The 19,645-nt window shown below is 46.0% G+C and overlaps 1 protein-coding gene across 1 annotated transcript in view; it reads left to right on the top strand.

Annotated features, from left to right (window-relative positions):
* LOC121046063 overlaps positions 1-18,693 on the top strand; it is a 42,114-nt gene extending 23,421 nt beyond the window's left edge. The window contains 17 exon segments of the mRNA XM_040499728.2: positions 839-966; positions 1,634-1,785; positions 2,681-2,797; positions 2,887-2,996; positions 5,708-5,935; positions 8,201-8,354; positions 8,602-8,676; positions 8,850-9,004; positions 9,562-9,723; positions 10,488-10,611; positions 13,030-13,280; positions 14,442-14,564; positions 14,652-14,818; positions 15,413-15,558; positions 16,324-16,379; positions 16,381-16,549; positions 18,554-18,693. Coding sequence (XP_040355662.1) covers positions 839-966; positions 1,634-1,785; positions 2,681-2,797; positions 2,887-2,996; positions 5,708-5,935; positions 8,201-8,354; positions 8,602-8,676; positions 8,850-9,004; positions 9,562-9,723; positions 10,488-10,611; positions 13,030-13,280; positions 14,442-14,564; positions 14,652-14,818; positions 15,413-15,558; positions 16,324-16,379; positions 16,381-16,549; positions 18,554-18,693 — 2,457 coding nt within the window.
* Positions 18,694-19,645: the final 952 nt, after the last annotated feature.

The following is a 19,645-nucleotide window of genomic DNA, read 5'->3' as shown; positions in this document are numbered from 1 at the left end:
AACTTTACTAAATGTTATAGTTTATGTTATAATTTAGCTAACTATAAATAAAGGAGCTAAAAAGTAAAGGACCCACGAAACTATAACTTTACTTGGGCTAAGTGTCACTGAGAATGATGTCTTCAAGTTTCTAAAAAGTACAACTTGTGTCATTTGTGACCCGCATATCGAACGCGAAAATATAGCCACAACACAACGATAAAGACCCAGTTGGTCTTCGGCCTTCAATTAGCGAATACTTAGCCAAGGAAAAACAAAAACGGTACCATGCGAAGGAAGATCCCTTAAATAAATCGAAGCAGGACTATCTTTTCCTATAGATATTAAGGCCAGTCGAACTCACAGAAGGTGGAGCAAGTGGCACGTAAGAATGAGCAGAATGGTCATCAGAGACCAACTCTCGGATCTGACGTCACACCGATGCGGTGGCGCTGCGGTCAGCATGTCGCGTGAGCAGGCGTTTCACACAAATCTGGCTTCTGAGCAGGCGCAGTCGCCACACCTGGTGTTGGCAAAGACTGACTCGTCTGTAAACAGCGTGATGGTCTATAGACCAACACGCGGCCCTGATGTCACGCAGCTGCGGTGGCGCTGTCGACGGCACTGCGCATGCGCAGTGCCCGCACCTTGTGCGCGTAAAGACTGACTTGTTTGTAAACAGTGTGATGGTCTTTTGTGGTATACTTGCTACTGCAGCAGAGCAATGGCGTCATGAAGTATGATGTCCATTAGAGATAAGAGGGATCGCCCGGCATCTCGCTGTCAGCTATACCGCTTCGTAAACTTTTGTCTAAAGTGACGCGAAAGTACGAAACTAACAACTTTCTGGCCTCTCAAGGTGACTGCAGACACGAGGAACATTGCCGAGGCTGCCCACCTACTAACGAGAAGAGATGTCAACGCCCCCATTGTGGTGCTCTACAGCGACGCCATTTTAAACCAGAGACCCGTATCGCCGGAAGACGAGTGAGTTGGGAAACATAAATATCGGTAACTTATTCCTTAGTTATTCATTAGACAAACAACGATTGTCGAGGTGCGTACGAAAAGCTAAAAACGATTGGCACAGATGGAGGCAGGGTTAATACTTTGTACGACTTGCGTGACTTGCCATTCCGCATCCTTACCAGTTGTACGGGAGAAAAAAAGTGTGCGGTGTGATATTGAGGACGGTGAAACGCGATGGTCAGAGCCACAAAGCAGTTTGTTCTTTCTTAGGCCTCAACATATTTGCCACCACGTCATTCGTCAAGGTCTATCCGTAGAATGCCGCGATGGGCTCTCGAGAGTGTATTGCGGGAAAGCCGGCACTCCAGATTATTTTTTTAGTGTACATTTCATTTTGTCTTACGATAAACCACGGAAGACGCCACGAGCCACCGGAGCCAACCTAATGACGTGCGCAATCACGTAAGTTTTGGAAGAGGCGCAATCACGTGATAAGATCACAGCGCTAGACTGACTGGAATGGCCCGAAGCGCCCACTGCGGCCCGTACGTCGTAGACTGACACGGAGTATAGCAGCAGCTACTTCAATGGGTCTCGTTTAAACGAACGCACTTTTAGGTCTTAATATTTCTCGACCGAGTATTTGCCCATAAAAAGAGGTGTCTGTGTTCCTCGTGTTTCAAAGGTTGTTTCTGTACGCTGAAACCGCCGTGCCGGATTGCAACGGCACCCTCGACGACCTGGAGCTCGACTGGACCGTGGACGACCCGAGAGTCCGCTTCGACTTCGGCAGCCAGAACAGCCCGGTTTACAGGATCGCACCCTACGCCCTGCCACGTGAGCAGACTCCCAGACACTTGACACTTTATATAGGCGATACCGGAAAAACCCGAAGAAGCATAGACTCACGGTGAAAAGACACGAGGAAAAAGCAGATGAGGTTGGCGATCATTCGGTGCTGCCCGTTTTGTTTAAGATTTATGGGAAAATAGTTTGTTCTTTGTGCCTGTCAGGTGACTGGTTTAGCATTTAGCGCCAAGGACCTTTCCAAAGATTCCTCCCACCCTGCTTGGAAAAAAAAATGATAACTGAAAATAAAACTATGTTGTTGCAAAAACAAGAGGGGGAGTTGTGTAGCTCCACTATACTAAACACTACGAGCCTGAACAAATTAGCAAGTGTTTGTGCAGTATTTTCGGCCTTCTGATAAAACTCTAACGGAAATTAGGGCGAAGGAGTATAGAACCCTGTTTTTTTTTTTTTTGTTTTTTTTTTTAATCTTAGATAAATTGAGACATTGTAGAACTACCGGCGGCAGTTAGTTTAACTTAAAGCAACATCGCCTTGATCTAAGAGGTAATTCAGTCTGGCCCGGAGCAACACCTCTTAGATTAAGGAGATGTGGCTTCAGGCCAGACTGCATCCCCCACTAAGAGGAAGCAAGTTGCATAGTTTAATTAGTCTACTCCGTTTTACTAAGATTATGCTAGCCTTTTATGCCATTTTATGTGTTACACTTTCATTTAATATTTCAGGAGCTTTAAAGTATATAATAAAGAAACAAAATTAAAAAAAAATAGACGTCGCAAGTTTAGATTCGCCGATTTTAACCACAAAGATTTAGTCGCACCTTTAGTTAGAGTCCTCAGTTTTAGAAGTGAGACGCCATTTTATACAAATGGGTAGGGAGAGTAGTCTAATTTCAGAGTTTTATCTTTTATGAACCTTCTAGCGGACAGCAATGTGACGTTCCAAGTTCGGGTGTTCAGCTACCCGACCCAGTGGGCTTACGGCGAATCTTCCGTTACTCTCAGCGTCGGCTCTTCGGACCTGAAGGCAGTCATCAAAGGTATCCAGGGAAACTGTTTACACTCATACAATACTGCTTACGCGATCTCCTCCTCGAAGCCGTTACGAACAGGTTTTGAATCCCCCCAGGAGGCCCTTCACGTATGGCAGGTCAAGGCCAGAACGACGTCATTCTGAACGGGTCTCCCTCGAGCGGAGGGCAGGATCCCTTGGTCTATCAGTGGAGCTGTCTCGACGAAGTAAGTCTATGGCCTTGTTAATGATTTAACACATTTTGGTTTTCACAAGATAGCTCATCCCTATCAACGCTCTCATTCGAAGTAATATGTCATATATGTACTATAAGCTTAGTGGAACGACCTACCCGGTCGCATTGCACGCAGCATTGATACTAATACTTTGCTTCTGCGTAAGCATGACAAATTGCATAGCCAATAGCAGTCACCAACAGGTCAGGACAGCACTCGCCCGTCATGAACCATTGTGTTAAAAGGTACTCGTACTTTGAAAGTGCATCGTATTTGTAGTACTTATCTTCAAGTACAGGGTGTCACAAAAGAAAATTTACACGGTCTTTTTTACCGCAAAAATAAACTAGGCATCGCCGAACGCTCCTTCTCCACCCAAAGGTAGCGCTAGAGGTCACAACCAGATGCCAAAGTTTCAGCCCGATCCGATAACTTAATCAAAAGTTATAAGTGATTTTCTGAAAATTTCAATGGGAAAATGGCGGACGACGGAGTTTCCGAACACATGGAGCTCTATGGCACCAGAAACCGAAAACGGGCAAATATGGGCTCCATTTTCCCATTGAAATTTTCAGAAAATCACTTATAACTTTTGATTAAGTTATCGGATCCGGCTGCAACTTTGGCATCTGGTTGTGACCTTTAGCTCTACCTTTGGTTGGAGAATGAGCGTTTGGCAATGTCTAGTTTATTTTTGCGGTGAAAAAGGCTGCGTAAATTTTCTTTTGTGACACCCTGTACATTGCGCCCGGAGTCTACTTACTGCTTTACTTGAAGTACATAACCTCTCATTTACTTTGTACTTCAAATATTTTTATGATGCACTTTACCTAACACTGGTTCGAGTCGTAAATTTGGGTCACGCTGCTCATATCTCATACAAAAGACAGTCTGCAAACACGGGTCACCCAACTATGCGTGGTTCGAATGCCGCGTGCCAAGTTTCTCCCTGAACTCAATGCCACGCGGCATTCGCAGCACGGATCTCGTAATGACTCTCGTTCGAATCTGTATGCAGACTCTCTTTTGTAGGGTGTATGAGCAGTGTGACCTCGGCTCTAAGGTTTGCACAGTCCCGTTTACTTACGTTTTTTAGCGTTACGTATAAGTCACCGAAACATTCGTGTTTCAGGTATGAGCACATATGGCCCGGTGACTTTATAAGCGTTCGTAACGTGACATAACGTTAGGAAGAGAATGAGTCTCAGCCAGTAATACCTTCAAAATGGCCTCGCAAGTTTTGACTTGAAGGAAATTTGTTTTTTTTTCGAACTTTTTTTGTTGTTGCTTGCATTGCTATAAAATGCGAGCGGAATTTTCTCACAAGGGGAAGTGGAGTACCGTCGTATCACCTTGGTCTGTCGAATTGGATCCCCGCCCTTACCATAGCGAACTACACGGTTGCGACATGGGACCAAGATATAAACAAAGTTGCGATGATGCACAATGATCTTAATTAACCCTTTTGTTCCCTTCCCGTAACTCGGGACGGCCAGTTACAAGACCAGCGCGCACTTCGTACAAATCGTGTGGACCGCGCGCAAATTAGCTCCTTCATCGCTCACAAGATGGCGCAAGCTTACGCCTCGCCGACGCACGAGGCGGCTTTTTCTTATGTCCGCTCGGTGGCAGGACCTCTTTGCGCTATGACCCGAACACTATGTGCCCCCCCCCCCCCCCCCCTCCAGTCATCCCTAAGCCGACAGCGCGGTGGGAGAGCTCTTTGCTCGCTGGTCCAGCCAAACGACGATTGTTCGTCACGTGCTTATAAGCTCGTGCCCTTGCCCACTCGCAAAGGATGAAGTCGGGGGATGAAAAGAAGTCCTTTGATTGGTCAGTGAGCGGGTGGTTCCCAGCGTACTGTCACCTTAGGGGGGACGAAGCGTGGTCCTTTTTACCTCGGACCCTTTTTGTCCCTTTTACTATTTCTTGGCGTTGTTGTGTATATATATATATATATATATATATACTATTAACTTGCCCATCTAGTTCATTTTGAGAAGCAAAATGTTTGTAAAGTTTTTTAGTTGGTTTCTGGCCAGCACTTGACGTCCATATTTTGTGTCCTCGAATGTGTGACGACAATCTGATTACGCTATACTCTTGTATCGTGAATTCTGCTCTTCGGAGGTCGCCTTCTTCGGCAATAAACATAAATTGTGTGCGCGACTGTTATATAATATCGAAGCTGACCAACAAAACAGTGTCCATGCAAAAAAAGAAAAAAAGATACAGTTTTCGATTTACCACAAAAATAAACTACACATCACCGAACGCTCAGATACCACCCAAATTTGGTGCTAACGGTCGGGGTCATACAGTAAAGTTTGAAAACTAACTGTTATGTTATTCAAAAGTTAAGCAACTTTCAAAAAGCTTCCAATAAAAAAAAATAGTTTTTTTTTTTTCTTGAGTAGCTGGAGTTATTTATCTTCATATATTCGTGGGCTTCATAGGCTACTATTTTCCCGTTGGAAATTTCTGAAAATCCTTCATAAATATTGACTAGGATAACGGTTAGGTCAGATTCTTTGGTACCTGGTTCGAAGGGCTAATGCTTTGTTTGGCCGGAGAATGAGTGTTCGGTAATAAATAGTTAATTTCTTCAGTGAAAAAAAACAAAAACAAAAAAAAATTGTTTTTTGTGGGCGCACGCTGTACATGGGTGACTGTTTTTCGCGCTTGTTTCTCTTTGTGGAAAGCACTTGCAGCCGTGCTACGACTACGGCCCGACGGCGACGTCCGACCTGCTGCTCAAGCCCCTGGAGACGAACCGGGAAGTGATCCGGATCATGGCCGAGAGGCTGGAGCCGGGCAAGAGCCTCAACTTCACGCTCGAGGTGTTCCGCACCGACAACAGCAGCGGAGAGCCGGGAGCAAAAGCCGCCACGTCCACGCTCGTGATCACCCAAGAAGAAATTATTCCGCTGGCAAGCTGATACGTTGACATTTCTTTAAAGGGGTCAAGAAACGATTTTCCTACTTCTTCCTCCTTAGCTTTAATCCTCAACTCAAATGCGAATTGTGAAATCACGTGGTCGTGACATTCCTTCGGGACCGGTGCAATGACTCCTAGCTTCCACCGTGCTTCTTATGCACACCATAGAACTTGTCATTCCCCAGTGATGATAAGTTCCGTCTGGGCACTCATTGGCCACGAACGCGAATCCAAATATTCGTCGACGGATTGATTGTTGACGAGCGCATACGTCCGAGTGACGCTGTTCTTGTGTCCAATGCGTGAGCTGGGCACTGCTGACGTCAGTTTGGCGCCGGTGACGCGCTTTTGGAACCGCGGATGTATCATAGTGAAAAGGCGGACAGCTTTCGAAGGCAAGGAGGTACAAAATAGTCCGCTATATTTTCAAATGTTCGTACCGAAAAGCTGGCTTTTGACTTTCTAGCCTCTTTCTTTTGGCCAACTAAACGATATGCGATTATTAAAGTCCCAATTTTAAATCATTCATCCCAACCCAAAAATCGTTTCATGGGCCCTTTAAGGGCTTCTTTCTTAGGTATTTTTTAACACGAATGAGGAAGAAAACTTTGGAGAGCTGTAAGACGTGATCATTATAAGTTATGTTTCTTATTGCTTTATTGTTTTTTTCTAGGCTACGAAAAAAAAAAAAAAAGTTCCAAGCACAAAAACTTTCGCATTATGCAGCCAAGACGTGACTATAGCTGTTTAAAGCAAGAACAAACAAAAACGTTTTCTTATCGTAAAAGAGCTAAATTGTTGGTGTTGCTTATGTTTTTGTGCAGGGTAGTACATAATGGGCAATTGGTTATGTCCTACTCTGAGTAATTGAAGATAAATAAAAAAAAATAAAAGCGATTCGAGGCTCTAACTTTCCGAAGCTATCTAGAAAACAAGAAAATAACAAAGAAAACGATTATTTAGAAGAATTTACGCAAACAAATGTGACCTGGAAGATGAATATATCTTGATGATTCATCAGTAGTTTATACCATTAAGACTTGGTCAATTTGTTGACGAAGTGCGGTCTTAAAAACGTACCGGTAACACTACCGCGCGTTTTTTATTTAAAATATGTTGTTTGTTTTGAAATATTAGGGACTTTTGAGCAAACTGTCACCGTTCTCGCGTACCGCACTACCGAAGCCTTTGAAGCATGCTTTTATTTAAGCGTGCGCCCGGGTGATACTGTGACCGCGGGGCGAGCGTTTAGAAGCATGCTCCAAAGGCTTCGGTAGTGCGGTACGCGGAACACGGTAACGCGGGTTTCACATGCAGCGATTTTGGCCCTAAAGCGGCGCGATTTCTGCCGTCGCGGCGCTCGTGCCACTGAATTGCTGGTGCTGGCCAGAGCGCCGCGACGGCAGAAATCGCGCCGCTCTAGGGCCAAAACCGCTGCATGTGAACTAGGCTTAACAGTTTGTTCAAAGTCCCTAATGCCGGCAATCTTGATGATGCGGAATGCACGTTGCGAAAGAACTGCGGAAGTTCGCCGTCAGCACGCCCTTAGCAGACGCGCACACAGCTATGGCCGCCAGTGAATCCTCCCTATACGGAGCGCAAGTTCGTCTGCTTCTTTTGACGTCAGAACGACGCCCAGCTCTGCTTGGCTCTGATGGGAGGATAGTGAATAGGCCTCAAGGCAGCTTGCTTTGAGGTCTTCCCACCATCCTTTAATAAGAACTGATCAAAGCTGACGTCACCACAACCCCTGCAAAAGAAGCAGACGAACTTGCGATCCGCATTGCAAGCATGGAGCCCCGACTGGTGCCCTGTGCGTGAAATCACGTGCAGCGTACGCGGGAACGTAGCTTTGACGAGCTTTCAAGTGCACGGGCGTGCCCGCACGAGCAGAGACGTGGCAGCAGTCAGTCGCCCTGCTTGCAAGCGTCTACACAATCGCACCAGATATAAGCATGAACGACGGAGAACGCGGCGTGGCTATGTATAATTCTCACGAGTCGAGCTCACGCAAGAAATCTGGGAACTGCATTTCACACGCCGTGCGTTCTCTATATTGCAATAAGGCGTCCATCTATAGACTGCCTTCCTTCAAAGATAAGAAAATAGAGCAGAACGTCTCGCCTTCCCATAATTTGATTTTTCGGGTGCTGATGACGTTGAAGAGAGCGACGCCCCCCTTTTTCTGTTATGGTCACCGGATCTCGGTGGAAGGGCCGTTCATGCTCTGCCAGAAACACGCGGACTTTCCTCACAGGTTTCCCTCGAGGATGTCCTGGTGGGCAACACACCCGTGTACGAGTATGATGAAACTACGTCGTCTTACATGGTACCCGCCGGTCCCGCGATCGTGGTCCACGCACTCTTTCAAGTTCACTCCAAGTCCGTGTCCATCAACTGGAGTGTCCCGGGTAAGACTACCAACCGATGACTTTGGACAGACAGATCATTCGCACGGTTATTCCAGAGCACTCTTTGTGCGTGCGCCCGAGTAGGATGGGACCACGCCCACACTTATCAAATACGAAATTTATCGAATCTGTCGAAATTTCTCCGAATTATGTGAGGCAACTTTGATTACGCTATTCACCATTTTCGCACGTGGCGCTGTAGTGCACCTTTGAAATTCGACTGGGTGCTTTTGGTATTGTCTTCCAGGGTTCGTGTGTCAATACAGCACGGCTGGGGTGAAGAAGGGCCTCGAAGGTCACACCTACCTCACTCTCCCTGAAAGTAAGTTAATAATCAAATTAAGTAGATGGTCATTTCTAGAGGTGATTCTGAAACTTTAATTGGGCCAATTTCATTCGGTTCTTAACGGAAGCCTATAAACCGGAGCATAGCCTTACAAAGTACCATCTCGGATATTCTTGCATTTTACATCTACTACCCTTTTTGACCTACAGAAAGCTTGGTGCCCCACGGGACATATAGCGTTCATCTGAAGATCTGCGAGAAAAACCGCTGTGGGAATCTTACCGTCTCCCTGTACGCTAAGCCGGGACCCACCTTGTGTCGCGTGCAGTTTGAAGCAGACGGTGCTGTCGAAGTCTTCAACGTCGTGAGTACGAAGCCGAAGGCATTTTCTATCTGCTCATGCCTAAAAACGCGAACTGCATGCCGAGATTTATACAGGCCCGATTTCCAGCAAGCGGATATTTAGCTACTGTGCTCATGGTCAACATGGAAACAACCGCTCGGTCATCAAAAGCGCTTGATGACAAGCGCTTTTGATCTTTACCGTTCTATGCCATAGATGTTCGCAGGATCCCAAACAGACATTCTGTCACGGGTTCGAGGAAAAAGCTTGTTCACACTTCTTCCAGTGTTGACTCGGAAATAAGTAAATAACTCGGCCGGCCTTACTCGGTTGTACCTGAAAGGCCATTTCTGCACGTCATAGGTGAATGGATGGATGAATGGCTATACCCTTTGCATCTGACGCGGTAGCTTGCGCCACTTAGGATGTAGACTTCGGGTCGACATAGTTGTCAGACTTCTAGTATTAGGTCCTTGTTTGGTTTCGCGGGATTCTAAACCGGCTTAATCTAGAAACCTTTTGACCTTTCTTCTGAAGATTTCGTCGGCAATAACCTTTTGATCCGAACCTGGTTCTAGACAAGAGCCATGGTCCGTTCGTGTTCTGTGCCAACTGGCTCCCACCCGATGACGTACCAGTTGTTCGTGGGCGACGAGCTCGTACCGATCACCACAGTCCAGCACTCGCCCTTGCTCGAGTTCATCGTACCACCCACCAACTTCAGCAAGATATGCGCTCAAGTGAGTCTCGAGTCCAAAAACTCAACGCGTATTAAATGTTTTTTTGTAATGTAAAGGCGATATAGCGTTACGCCAGGCTAGTGTTTCGCAGTATATACAAGTAAAAGAGCCCTCAGGAGTTCCGGAAGAAAGTCTTACAGTCAACGCCATCCAGATAGAAAGGCGTAGTGATAAATCGTCTACCCTCTCGGGCACGACCAATAAAAAAACGAACCAGAAAAAACATAGAAATCGTAAACATTGTCGCAATAGATAGCTCATATGTTAGCTCCTCTTCGATAGCTTTATCAAAAAAAGGTACTATATAAGAAAAGTTATCTGGTAATATCAGCCATAGATTGAATTGGTTCATTATATATAAGTGTAACAAAAGATTAAGAGGAAGCACAATACAAACCAGAGTTGAGTCAGCGCAGTGTGAGTGTTCTTTCTTTGTGTGGGTGAACTTTTGAAGTGTGTCTGTTCTTGCGCGCTGTGAAGTGTAAGCATGGACCACCAACTCGCCCAAGCTGAAGTATTGTGTACGTCACCCACTGAGGGCCGGATCACTAATTGGTCACGTGTTCTCCGTCAAAATTCGACTGGGAATCGTGTTTTTTTATTGAACGCGAGTACCAGCCGTAGGCTGGTACTCGCGCCCCGCGCAGGCCTTCAGTAGGTGTCGTAAAATGCTTTGTAGCGCGGATTCTATCAAGCTAAATAAGTAATGACTTTCTATGAACTGAAATAGATAAATAAATAAAATAATTAATGAACTTTTACAGGTTTGCGATAGATCCGGACAATGCAGCTTGTTCTGCAATAGTTCCCTCGTTACGGTTCCTCCGTCGAATGACACAGACAGTCTGCAGATTGTTTACAAGACCGCGTCCAAGCGGTATCGAGAAGGTAAGAGATACGCAACCGCGTCTCGAGACTTTTGTAAACATGTCTTGCATGTGACGTCATTCAAAGAGCGCCCCGATGACCACCAGAGAAGAGGGGAAGAAGGATCTCCCCTCTTACCAGCATCCTCTTTTGTGCCTCCTGGATTGGCACAGACGTCGCTATTCTCCTCCCAGAAGATTATAAAAGATTGACCCGGCACTCAAAACTCTAACAAAAGCAGCTTCCCTTTCCTCCTCTTATATGGTGGTCAAAAGTACGCGATATGACGTCAGTGCAAGCCACGTATATTACAGTGGCCCCAAGATGGACACTTGGCGAGAAGGTCGGCGAGATCTCTGATTGGCCAGCGCCGCGCTTGACCTTGGCGCTGGCCAATCGCGGCGGTCGGAGATCTCGCCGACTTTCTCGCCGAGTGTCCGACTTGGGGCCCCAGAGTTGAAAAAGTCGCAGCCTTCTGCGCGGTGCTTTGGAAAGAATTTTTGGCTGCGGATGTTTTCACGCGGCAGGTCCGTTTCCAAAAGTACGCGCTCGCATATTTGTATATTGATTGAACTTGTACGCTCAGCTTGTCTGGTGACGTGCCCAAAAATGCCACAGTATTGTACTTATAGTCGTCTTAGCCACCAACACGAGTGCGCTTTCAGTATCGCTTGTGATTTTTTGTTACGTTTATGGTGAATTCCGCACGTAGATTTCAAGCGGTTACGAAGAGCCTTTTTCTTTGCATCTTTATGCACGTGCAAATGCGAGTTAGCATTCACTGCTCTAAACGCGCGAGCATGAAGCGGTCTTGGAAAGCTCCAAATCTAGCAGCGTAATTAGCCATCAGACAATCTTCAAGTCAGTCTGTCTCAAGGGGCGACAACTGCCTCACAGCTGAAGAAAATTAATTTAGCCAGTGTAGTACAACTGCCAGCCTAGGGTCTTTAATGAGCACTTGAGTAGTGATACACTACCGCACGCCGGAACGATGTTCAACTAGATCGGAAGGGGCAAGGGCGGGAATTGAACCCAGGATTCCCGAGTTTTGCAGAGCTTCACGCCTTCCGAGCTACGGTTTAACACACTCGGCCACTAAAACCCCTTGATAAAGGTGTTTTTTTACAAGTATCGCCAACCATTGTCATAGAAACCCGCAGGATTCAAGCCACGGGCGGGTGCTCCGCCGCCATTTGCTTCCAAAGGCTGCTCCAGAGACGCGCCTCGTGCACTGCGGTATTTGACGCTACTTGCAAGACAAACGCAAATACACCGAGGGGCTTTACCGGACACCGTTCCCCTCTCAATAGCTTGTTCATGAACATGATATTTATTCTATGAACTAAGAATTAATAAACAAAAGTCTTCATGTTTTTGCAAAAAATGGCAATCAGCAATTTGTTTTTTTTTTTCTACTACAACAAATGAGAATGTTTTTTCTTCCAAGACCTCGCTATAGTTTACAAGCGCAAGCAGCTGCTCGCGGCTGCTCGGCTTATTGTGCCTAATAAATGTAGTGTAGAAACGTTGACCGCACTCTACACGTTCTAAAAAAAAAATTTTAAAGGAATTGTCCGAGAAAAGCCGGAAGTTCTTAAGATTTTGTGATGGTTACCTGGCGGGAGACTAATGATTGACATAGGCCATTTTTATTTTATTAAACGACACCCCCATTTTGCGTAGTTTATGACGGATAGTCATATGAAACGCCATGCCAAACATCGCAAGTATCAAGGGCTGCGCTCTAATGCCTGCTCTCGCGTCACACCAGGCTTGCAAATGTCAAGTCATAGATGATTCATTCCTCCATGGAAAAACAGTACTCCCGACGCAGCGCCTTCACTCGCAACTGTAAATCTCGCGGAGAAATGGGGAGCGAAACATCCGCACAACAAGAATCTTATTTCATTAAAAATAAATATTCAAAAAATTATAGCGCAGCAACAAGAGTGAACCACTTCGTATAGCACTCACGCATTAGACAAAATTCGAAGGGCGCTTCCGTTCGGCGCGATATTTGCGTTAGGTTACGTCAGAGACTCCGCTGCTCTGAAGGTGGAAGATGAAAACGCCGGCTATGCAAGCTTGGTTTAAAATCCAATTTCTCGTCCAAGAAAGCACACAAAATTCAGATTTGTCGTGGAAGATGAGCCACTGACAGTGATGTCTAAATGTTTTCTCGAATACGAAATTTGACCGGACAATCCCTTTAAGGTGCCTGCGACTGCGCGTTTACGCCATGGTTCAAAGTTTAGTTTGAACATATGAAATGTTTTCTTGTCTGACTACTGAGCGGGAGGACATTGGTTTGAGTTCTGCCAGGGCGCGCAGTCCTTTGTAAAGACAACTTGCCGTTTATCATATTTTCGTGACAAATCTTTGGACATCAGCTCTATAGCACATTTTATGTTACTAACAATGCCTTCTCTCGTGTTTTAGGCAAGAAACTTGAGAGCGTGGTTGCGCTCCTCTCAACGCTCTCGGACAACACCGTCGAGGCGCCTAGCCTCGTCCTCGATCAGCTGCTGGGAGCAACGTTCCAGAGCACCAACATGAAACACCTGCAGCCCGGAGACATCTCCGTGGTGTACCAGGCCACCAAGGTCCTCATGGATCGAGGCAACGTGGACATCATCTCTGGGGCCCTGGAAGCCACGTCGGTGACCTCTGAGGTCGCTTTACGCAAAAAGGTCGGTGCAGGTTCAACAGAATTTAACAACGATATTTATCTTCAAAACCCTATATTGCACTGAGTACAGTAATTAAAAGGCGATTGTTTTAACCTACCCTTTCATTATTTTTTCCGCTAAACTTGGCGTGGAAACTAAATTGTTACATAAGTCTTGTGAGTCAGTTTAGTGGGGAAAATCACGTCGCGTGACCGGACGCCGCGTTACCTATAGTCCAATTCAGTCTCTCCGCTAATTTTAGCAAGGAGACTGAATTGGATTAGTAAGGTACGTTGTTGGGCTAGTTGGTTCATCTTAGTAAAACATATAAAATAGCGCAACAGGAACAAGGACAAGAAGTAAACAGGACAGGCGCTAACTTTCAACTAGTTTTATTCTGGAAAATCGAACACATATATACACACGACAGGCAAAGCAGTTTTTGAATGATCGGGTGAAAAATTAATCAACTTTTACGTGGTGCTGCTTTGCCTGTCGTGTGTATATATGTGTTCGATTGTCCAGAATAAAACTAGTTGAAAGTTAGCGCCTGTCCTGTTTACCTCTTGTCCTTGTTCCTGTTGCGCTATTTTATATGTTTTACTGAATTGGATTATTAACGTGGCACCAGGTCACGTAACATAAAGTTTCAAGCCAAATTTAGCGGAAAAGCTGCATAGGCGTACCCGCTAAATCTAGTGGAAAAACTTAATCAGCGTATGCATAGGTCGCGCGACTTCAATTTGCCCGCCAAATTTAGCGGGAAAACTGAATCGGTCTATAAGTCACAAAACCCGCAAGCCAATCCGGCTTGCGGGTTCCAGCGAACGATGGAACCCGCAAGCCGGATTGGCCCAATCTTCCGAGCACTGAACACAATGTTTCGCATGCCGACTGCCCAAGCCCGCGTATCGCTTTGTGAAGCCTGCCAGATTTAGGACCCAAGATTGGCTAGACGCGTTCCTGCGAGTGATTAGCCTACCGCGTGCTATGCGGGCAAGGGTATGCCCAAGCAACTTCTGAAGTCATTCACACGGCCTGAACCCCGGCCGTATTTAGATGTCTGATCCGGACAGATTCAATTCAATCCGGTTGGGTTCGAGATTCCGTGCTCTAATTAAAGTCTAGCACCTACAAACTTGTAATTTTATTTTTACCTATTTAAAATGTTTCATTTTCCAGATTCCAGTCAGCCTGGAGACACTTGAGGAGGTCTACCTTTGGACACGGAACGTTAGCGTCCGACACCCGGATAACGATCAAATTCGAAGAAACGTGGACAACGCCCAGAAACGAATTGAAGAGGTCTCGTTTCGTACCACTTATGTCCTTTTGAGGAGACGGCACAATTCGCGCCACTTTTAACCCGCTGAGTTTCGTGTTTGCCTCTAGGTTACGTCATCTATGCTTCCCAAGGGACAGATGGTTCGTTTCGTGTCCGACCAAGTGACCCACATCCACCATCGATTTCTCAACAAAGACCAGGTCACGATTCCGAGCCAGACGAAGCCAGGTGTCCCAGACGTCGTCGTCACCTTCCACAAAAACCTCCGGGAGAGGTGCGGTGCCACAAAGTATATTTTTGTTGTTGTTGTTTGTGCTCTGTGTATCGAAATAGTTGAAGAAACCCACTGTAGGAAATAATTGATGGTAGTTGGTGTTTGTGACTACACACTTCCTTCTTTGTTTGAAGAAAAAGCGCAGACACCTGCACGACAAAGCGTCCGACAGGTCGTCGAAAAGGTCGCTGAGGGCCATCAGGTACGTGAAGCTGTGATTGGCCGGCGCTTGATCAGGTTCAGCCATCTTTTCGACGCGCCAAGCGACCCGCTGGCTGCTCCATCGGTCATGTGTCTCGCTTTGAAGTCATGTCCCTTGACACCAGCTGAGAGTACTTACACTGGACCGCTGCACAGACACCCAGAGATAAAGCCCGAAGGTGTGTGAAAATAAGCAAGAAACAAAACCAAAAGTTCAGAAGGGTAAGCTTCCAAGCAACGCAAGAGAATGACTCGTGCCAGTTTGCTTACGAAAAGCATGCGCTTGCGTGTGCATTTTGGCGGATGGAAATTAATGTTCACGTACTGTGACCCCGTTTGCCCGAGACCGCGTAATCCAAGTATATATACAGGGTATTTACATGTCCCGCACAGGTTTCAGATGTGGAGGTGCGGCGCCAACAAGTGCCAGGGAGTGGTGCTCGTCGTTACAGTCCACCAGAACAATCCATTCGTGGAAAGCGACGTTGGAACCCGGATGGCTCCCGTAGTGTCGCTCACATTCAGGACTCCGTACACTGGTCAGTGAAATTTACCACGTTAAAAAGAAAACTATCGGAAGAAAATTAGTTTTAAATCGTTTTTGTCGATTTGTTCCTGCGAGGGTGGTGGTCAATAATTCAAATGTAGAAGTCATTTCAAGCTTTACACATCGAAAGAAGGTATCTATAAGTTTTTCAGATTGCAGTGTATACCAACACACTTGTAAATAACTAAATTCCAAGCTTGTTAAACGTTATCTCGTCACGTCACTATAAAACCCATGGTGGGCGCCTTGAGATGCTATCCAGTGCCACGAGAATTACATCTACAATGCAATAACTTTCACGCATATACTGCATAAAAGTGTTCTGTTGCTATGAGAATTTATTTCTGGCCGTTTAGATTGCTGGGCTAATGGACCATATCCACTATATAAAATAACATATTGGTAACCATTAGTTTAAATATATCCTTATTAGGTTGCTTTTCTCGGCGCTTATACGTTTACTAGAAACGTAAACTGGCAACAAATCAACAGAATATTGCGATGCCCCATGGGTATATATATTATAATCCTCCCTTGTATCCTGTTTGCTGTGTACCGCTCACCTGACACCCAATGAAGCGAGTGTCTGCTTAACCGGGCTGTTCCAGAAAACAGACCGCACGCGTGAGCCGGGCTCCTTTAACCGGTTAATACGTGACACGAACTAGATAAGCCGGGGACAAGAGGTTCAGATAAAATACACCACTGCAGACAGAGATATTGCCGCAAGCTTTAGACGGGTGATGGCCTTGCGTAGGTCAAGAGGTGAAGGTGAAGGACGTCAAGGAGGCCTTGAGCCTGCAGATGCGTCAGGACTGGCAACGAGTCCAAGGTTCCCGGCAAGGTGCTGCGCTGCTTCCGCTGGAACGAGCGGGACGAAGAGTGGACCCAGCGAGACATGACCATGCTGGGCGTCAAGCAGAAGCTCGTCTCGTGCCTGGCAACTTCCACCGGATCCTTCACCGTCTTCGAAGTCGAAGACGGTAAGGGCCTCTGCTTGGTCCCTTCCTCAATATTCCTCAATTATTATATTCCTCATTAATATTCCACAATATTCCTATGTTCCTCAAGGCTGTGTAGCCTTTGCGCGCTCCCAGATTTCTTGCACCGTTCACAATCGGCCGAAGAGATCTGCGAACTTCTGGCACTGTATCGTCTAAATGCTTCGGCCTTTAATGTATTCATTGGGAGCTCCTATACTGGGCATCAAGTATCGTGTGCTACGTTGCCAAGGCTGGCCGCAGGGCTCCAAGGCTGTGAAAGCTACTTGCACGAGCGCAGGTGAACACAAAAGGTCACGTACATACGCTCTCGCAGTAGTGCGTGACTGCAGCACTGCGGACGCTACGCTAGTTTTGACAACGTAGCACAATATAGTTAGCGCCGAGCAAATTATTGGGGCATCTACTTTTCTAAAACAAATGTTGCTTATATACCGATGGGTGACGCCAACTTTGTTAAAGTATTGCATTGCAGATACTTACTTAACCAGCGTAACATTCACGCAGTAGTATTATTTAACCGTGTTGGAATGCGTTAGGGTGGGGGGGGGGGGGGGGGGGGGGGGGGGGGGGGCTTACGTTTAGATGGGTGGTTATCATTTGAGCCCGTTCTCGTTTCGACCTTCTCACTTGGCCCTTCTCAAAACAACCATTCTCAGAAAGATCTTCTCTCTTGGACCTGTCGCATTTGGTCCTTTCTCGTTTCGTCTTTCGCATTCCAACACTCCTCATTTGGGCCCGCTCTAGTTTCGCCCTTTTCACCTGGCCCTTTTCAAAACAGCGATTCTGAAGAATATCTCGCTTTGACCCGTCGCACTTGACTCTTTCTACACCAAAACCGTTTTTTTGGGGGTAATATCAATACATTGATATAATTTGTGTGTGCGTTTGTGTGTGTGTGTGTGTGTGTGTGTGTATGTGTGTTCCAGCCACACTACAGGCATACTTTCACTGCTAAGGATTTTAGCAGTGCGTGGAGGTCGTCGTGAAAAGCTACTAGCTGACAATAAAACAGACCAACTATTTATCGGAGTCAGATCATACTCCGAAATGTCACGTTGTTTGAGATCTCTCGACTTGGGACAATGCCACCACTTCTATGCCGTGGTTCTCAAAAGGGGGTCTGCGAAGACATCCTAGGGGTCCGCGAAGCCCTGTCTCATCACTCATGCACAGCGATATTAGTTGTCTTTCTTCACGTTGAGAAGAAACGTTCCAATTTTCGGGAGAGTATTCTCGTGTGTATGTAAATGAGATAAGTCTACTTTACATTAGCACTTAGTTATATCCATTTTTAAATCATTATCATAATAACCTATACCTTTCTATTCCCCTCACCCCGAACGGGGTCCTCCATCATCTCCGCCTTTCTACAAGGCGTCCGCGAAACATCAATGATTGAGAACCACTGCTATTATGTGTGCTATTTCTGTTCAAACAAAATTTCCAAATTAAATGTTCATCGCTTTTTTTTTTTTTCCCGTTTGCGTAGAGGAAGGGAAGCAGGCGTCAATATACGATTCTCCAGTGCGTACCTCTACACATAACATATATCTGATGGTATATTGGGGGTCCAAGCAAGGTAAGGCTCATCAACAAAGCCGCGAAGGCAAAACGTCGTTAGAAGCATGCCGAACTAGCGCCATTCGGTCGTAGCGCGAACGGGCGAAATGAGAATGGGTCCAGTTGCAAAAAACACGATTCGGATCTTATGAGAAGGTTCAAGCGAGAAGGACCAAATGAGAATGGGTTGAAATGTGCAAGGTTCAAATGAGAATGGGACGTTTTGAGATACACCCCGTTTAGATACAGCTAAAAGGCATTAGGGCAATTAAGCGACGCAACGCTTGAATGCCATGGTAAGTCGCAGTCGTGTCTTGACGTCAGGTGTAATTCAACGCGGTTGTGTGAATGCGCCATTAAGGGAACACGGGTTTACAAGTCGAGGTGAACGTCACTTTGTTCCTCTTTCCTTTCCATGACCAGGGCTGAGCACGGCGGCCATAGCTGGCATTGTGGTGGCCTGCCTGATGAGCGTCTTCATCATCGCCGCCGTCATGATGTTCATGGTACACAAGAAACAGAGTACCAGCTCGTCCAAGGTGGCCGACCAGGCACCGCAGTAGTTGTGGACAAACTCTTAAGAATGAAGAACAACACAGTCACGGACAGCAAGTGTGTTCTCCTCCGAGAAGATCCACTGTGTGCAGCTTTGAGACATTGGTGGGAAGGTTGAAGCACGCGTGGTCTTTGGACTGCGTTGACGTATGTGATGACAGTCTCCCCTCCCAAGAGCACATGCGCCCTCTCAATAATCCGGAACGACGGGACGTTGTCCCGATCGGACTTAGACATAAGTCAATAGCAATTACCACATTTTGATAACTGCATGGTAACTTGCGATTGATTCCAACATTTCATACGATACATTGATGACATCGGAGCCCTTCATAGTTTTTAGCTTAACATGGAGTACACGTAGCTTGAGCAGATACTGCATTAAAAAAGAGTTTATAGCTACAGGTTTTTCTAGCTTGCTCCTATGAAACGACTATTAAACAATTCCTCAGAAACGATTATGTATATGAACATAGGACGTTATAGCGGGGGTCGTTGTTTCGACGGCAGTCTAAATGTGATGTAGTCAAACGTCTGTAGTGGCACGTTTTGCCATGACGGAAAATCAACGAAATACCAGAGAGCGTCTTCGCGCAGTGTCATGACCGTCAACCTCTCGACAGTGGCACTAGTACTATTTTGGCCGATGATATGCCTAAGTCACGGAAATCGTCACAGTGATCGATTACTACCACATTATGAAAAAAGTTATGTGAGTGTACCATTGAGTTGTGTACACACCAATCATTCTACTGGCCAGATTTTACGCTATAAGATTCGTTCTTTCAAGCGACTTATTTTTGTCACTCGCTTAACTTTTTCCTTCATGCCGTGTTGTAACCTAAAATATCCTTATATCCGGTTAAAAAACTTTTATTATAAATTAAGTAACCAGAAATAACTTCGGAACATATCTTTAAACTTTAGGGAGAGGACTTGTTAAAGGGGTTTGAATACAAA

This window comes from Ixodes scapularis, unplaced genomic scaffold (assembly GCF_016920785.2).
Source record: "Ixodes scapularis isolate PalLabHiFi unplaced genomic scaffold, ASM1692078v2 PGA_scaffold12__126_contigs__length_90152505, whole genome shotgun sequence".
NCBI lineage: Eukaryota > Metazoa > Arthropoda > Arachnida > Ixodida > Ixodidae > Ixodes > Ixodes scapularis.
Note: the sequence above shows the minus strand (reverse complement) of the source record. Positions and strands in the feature narration are given on the sequence as shown.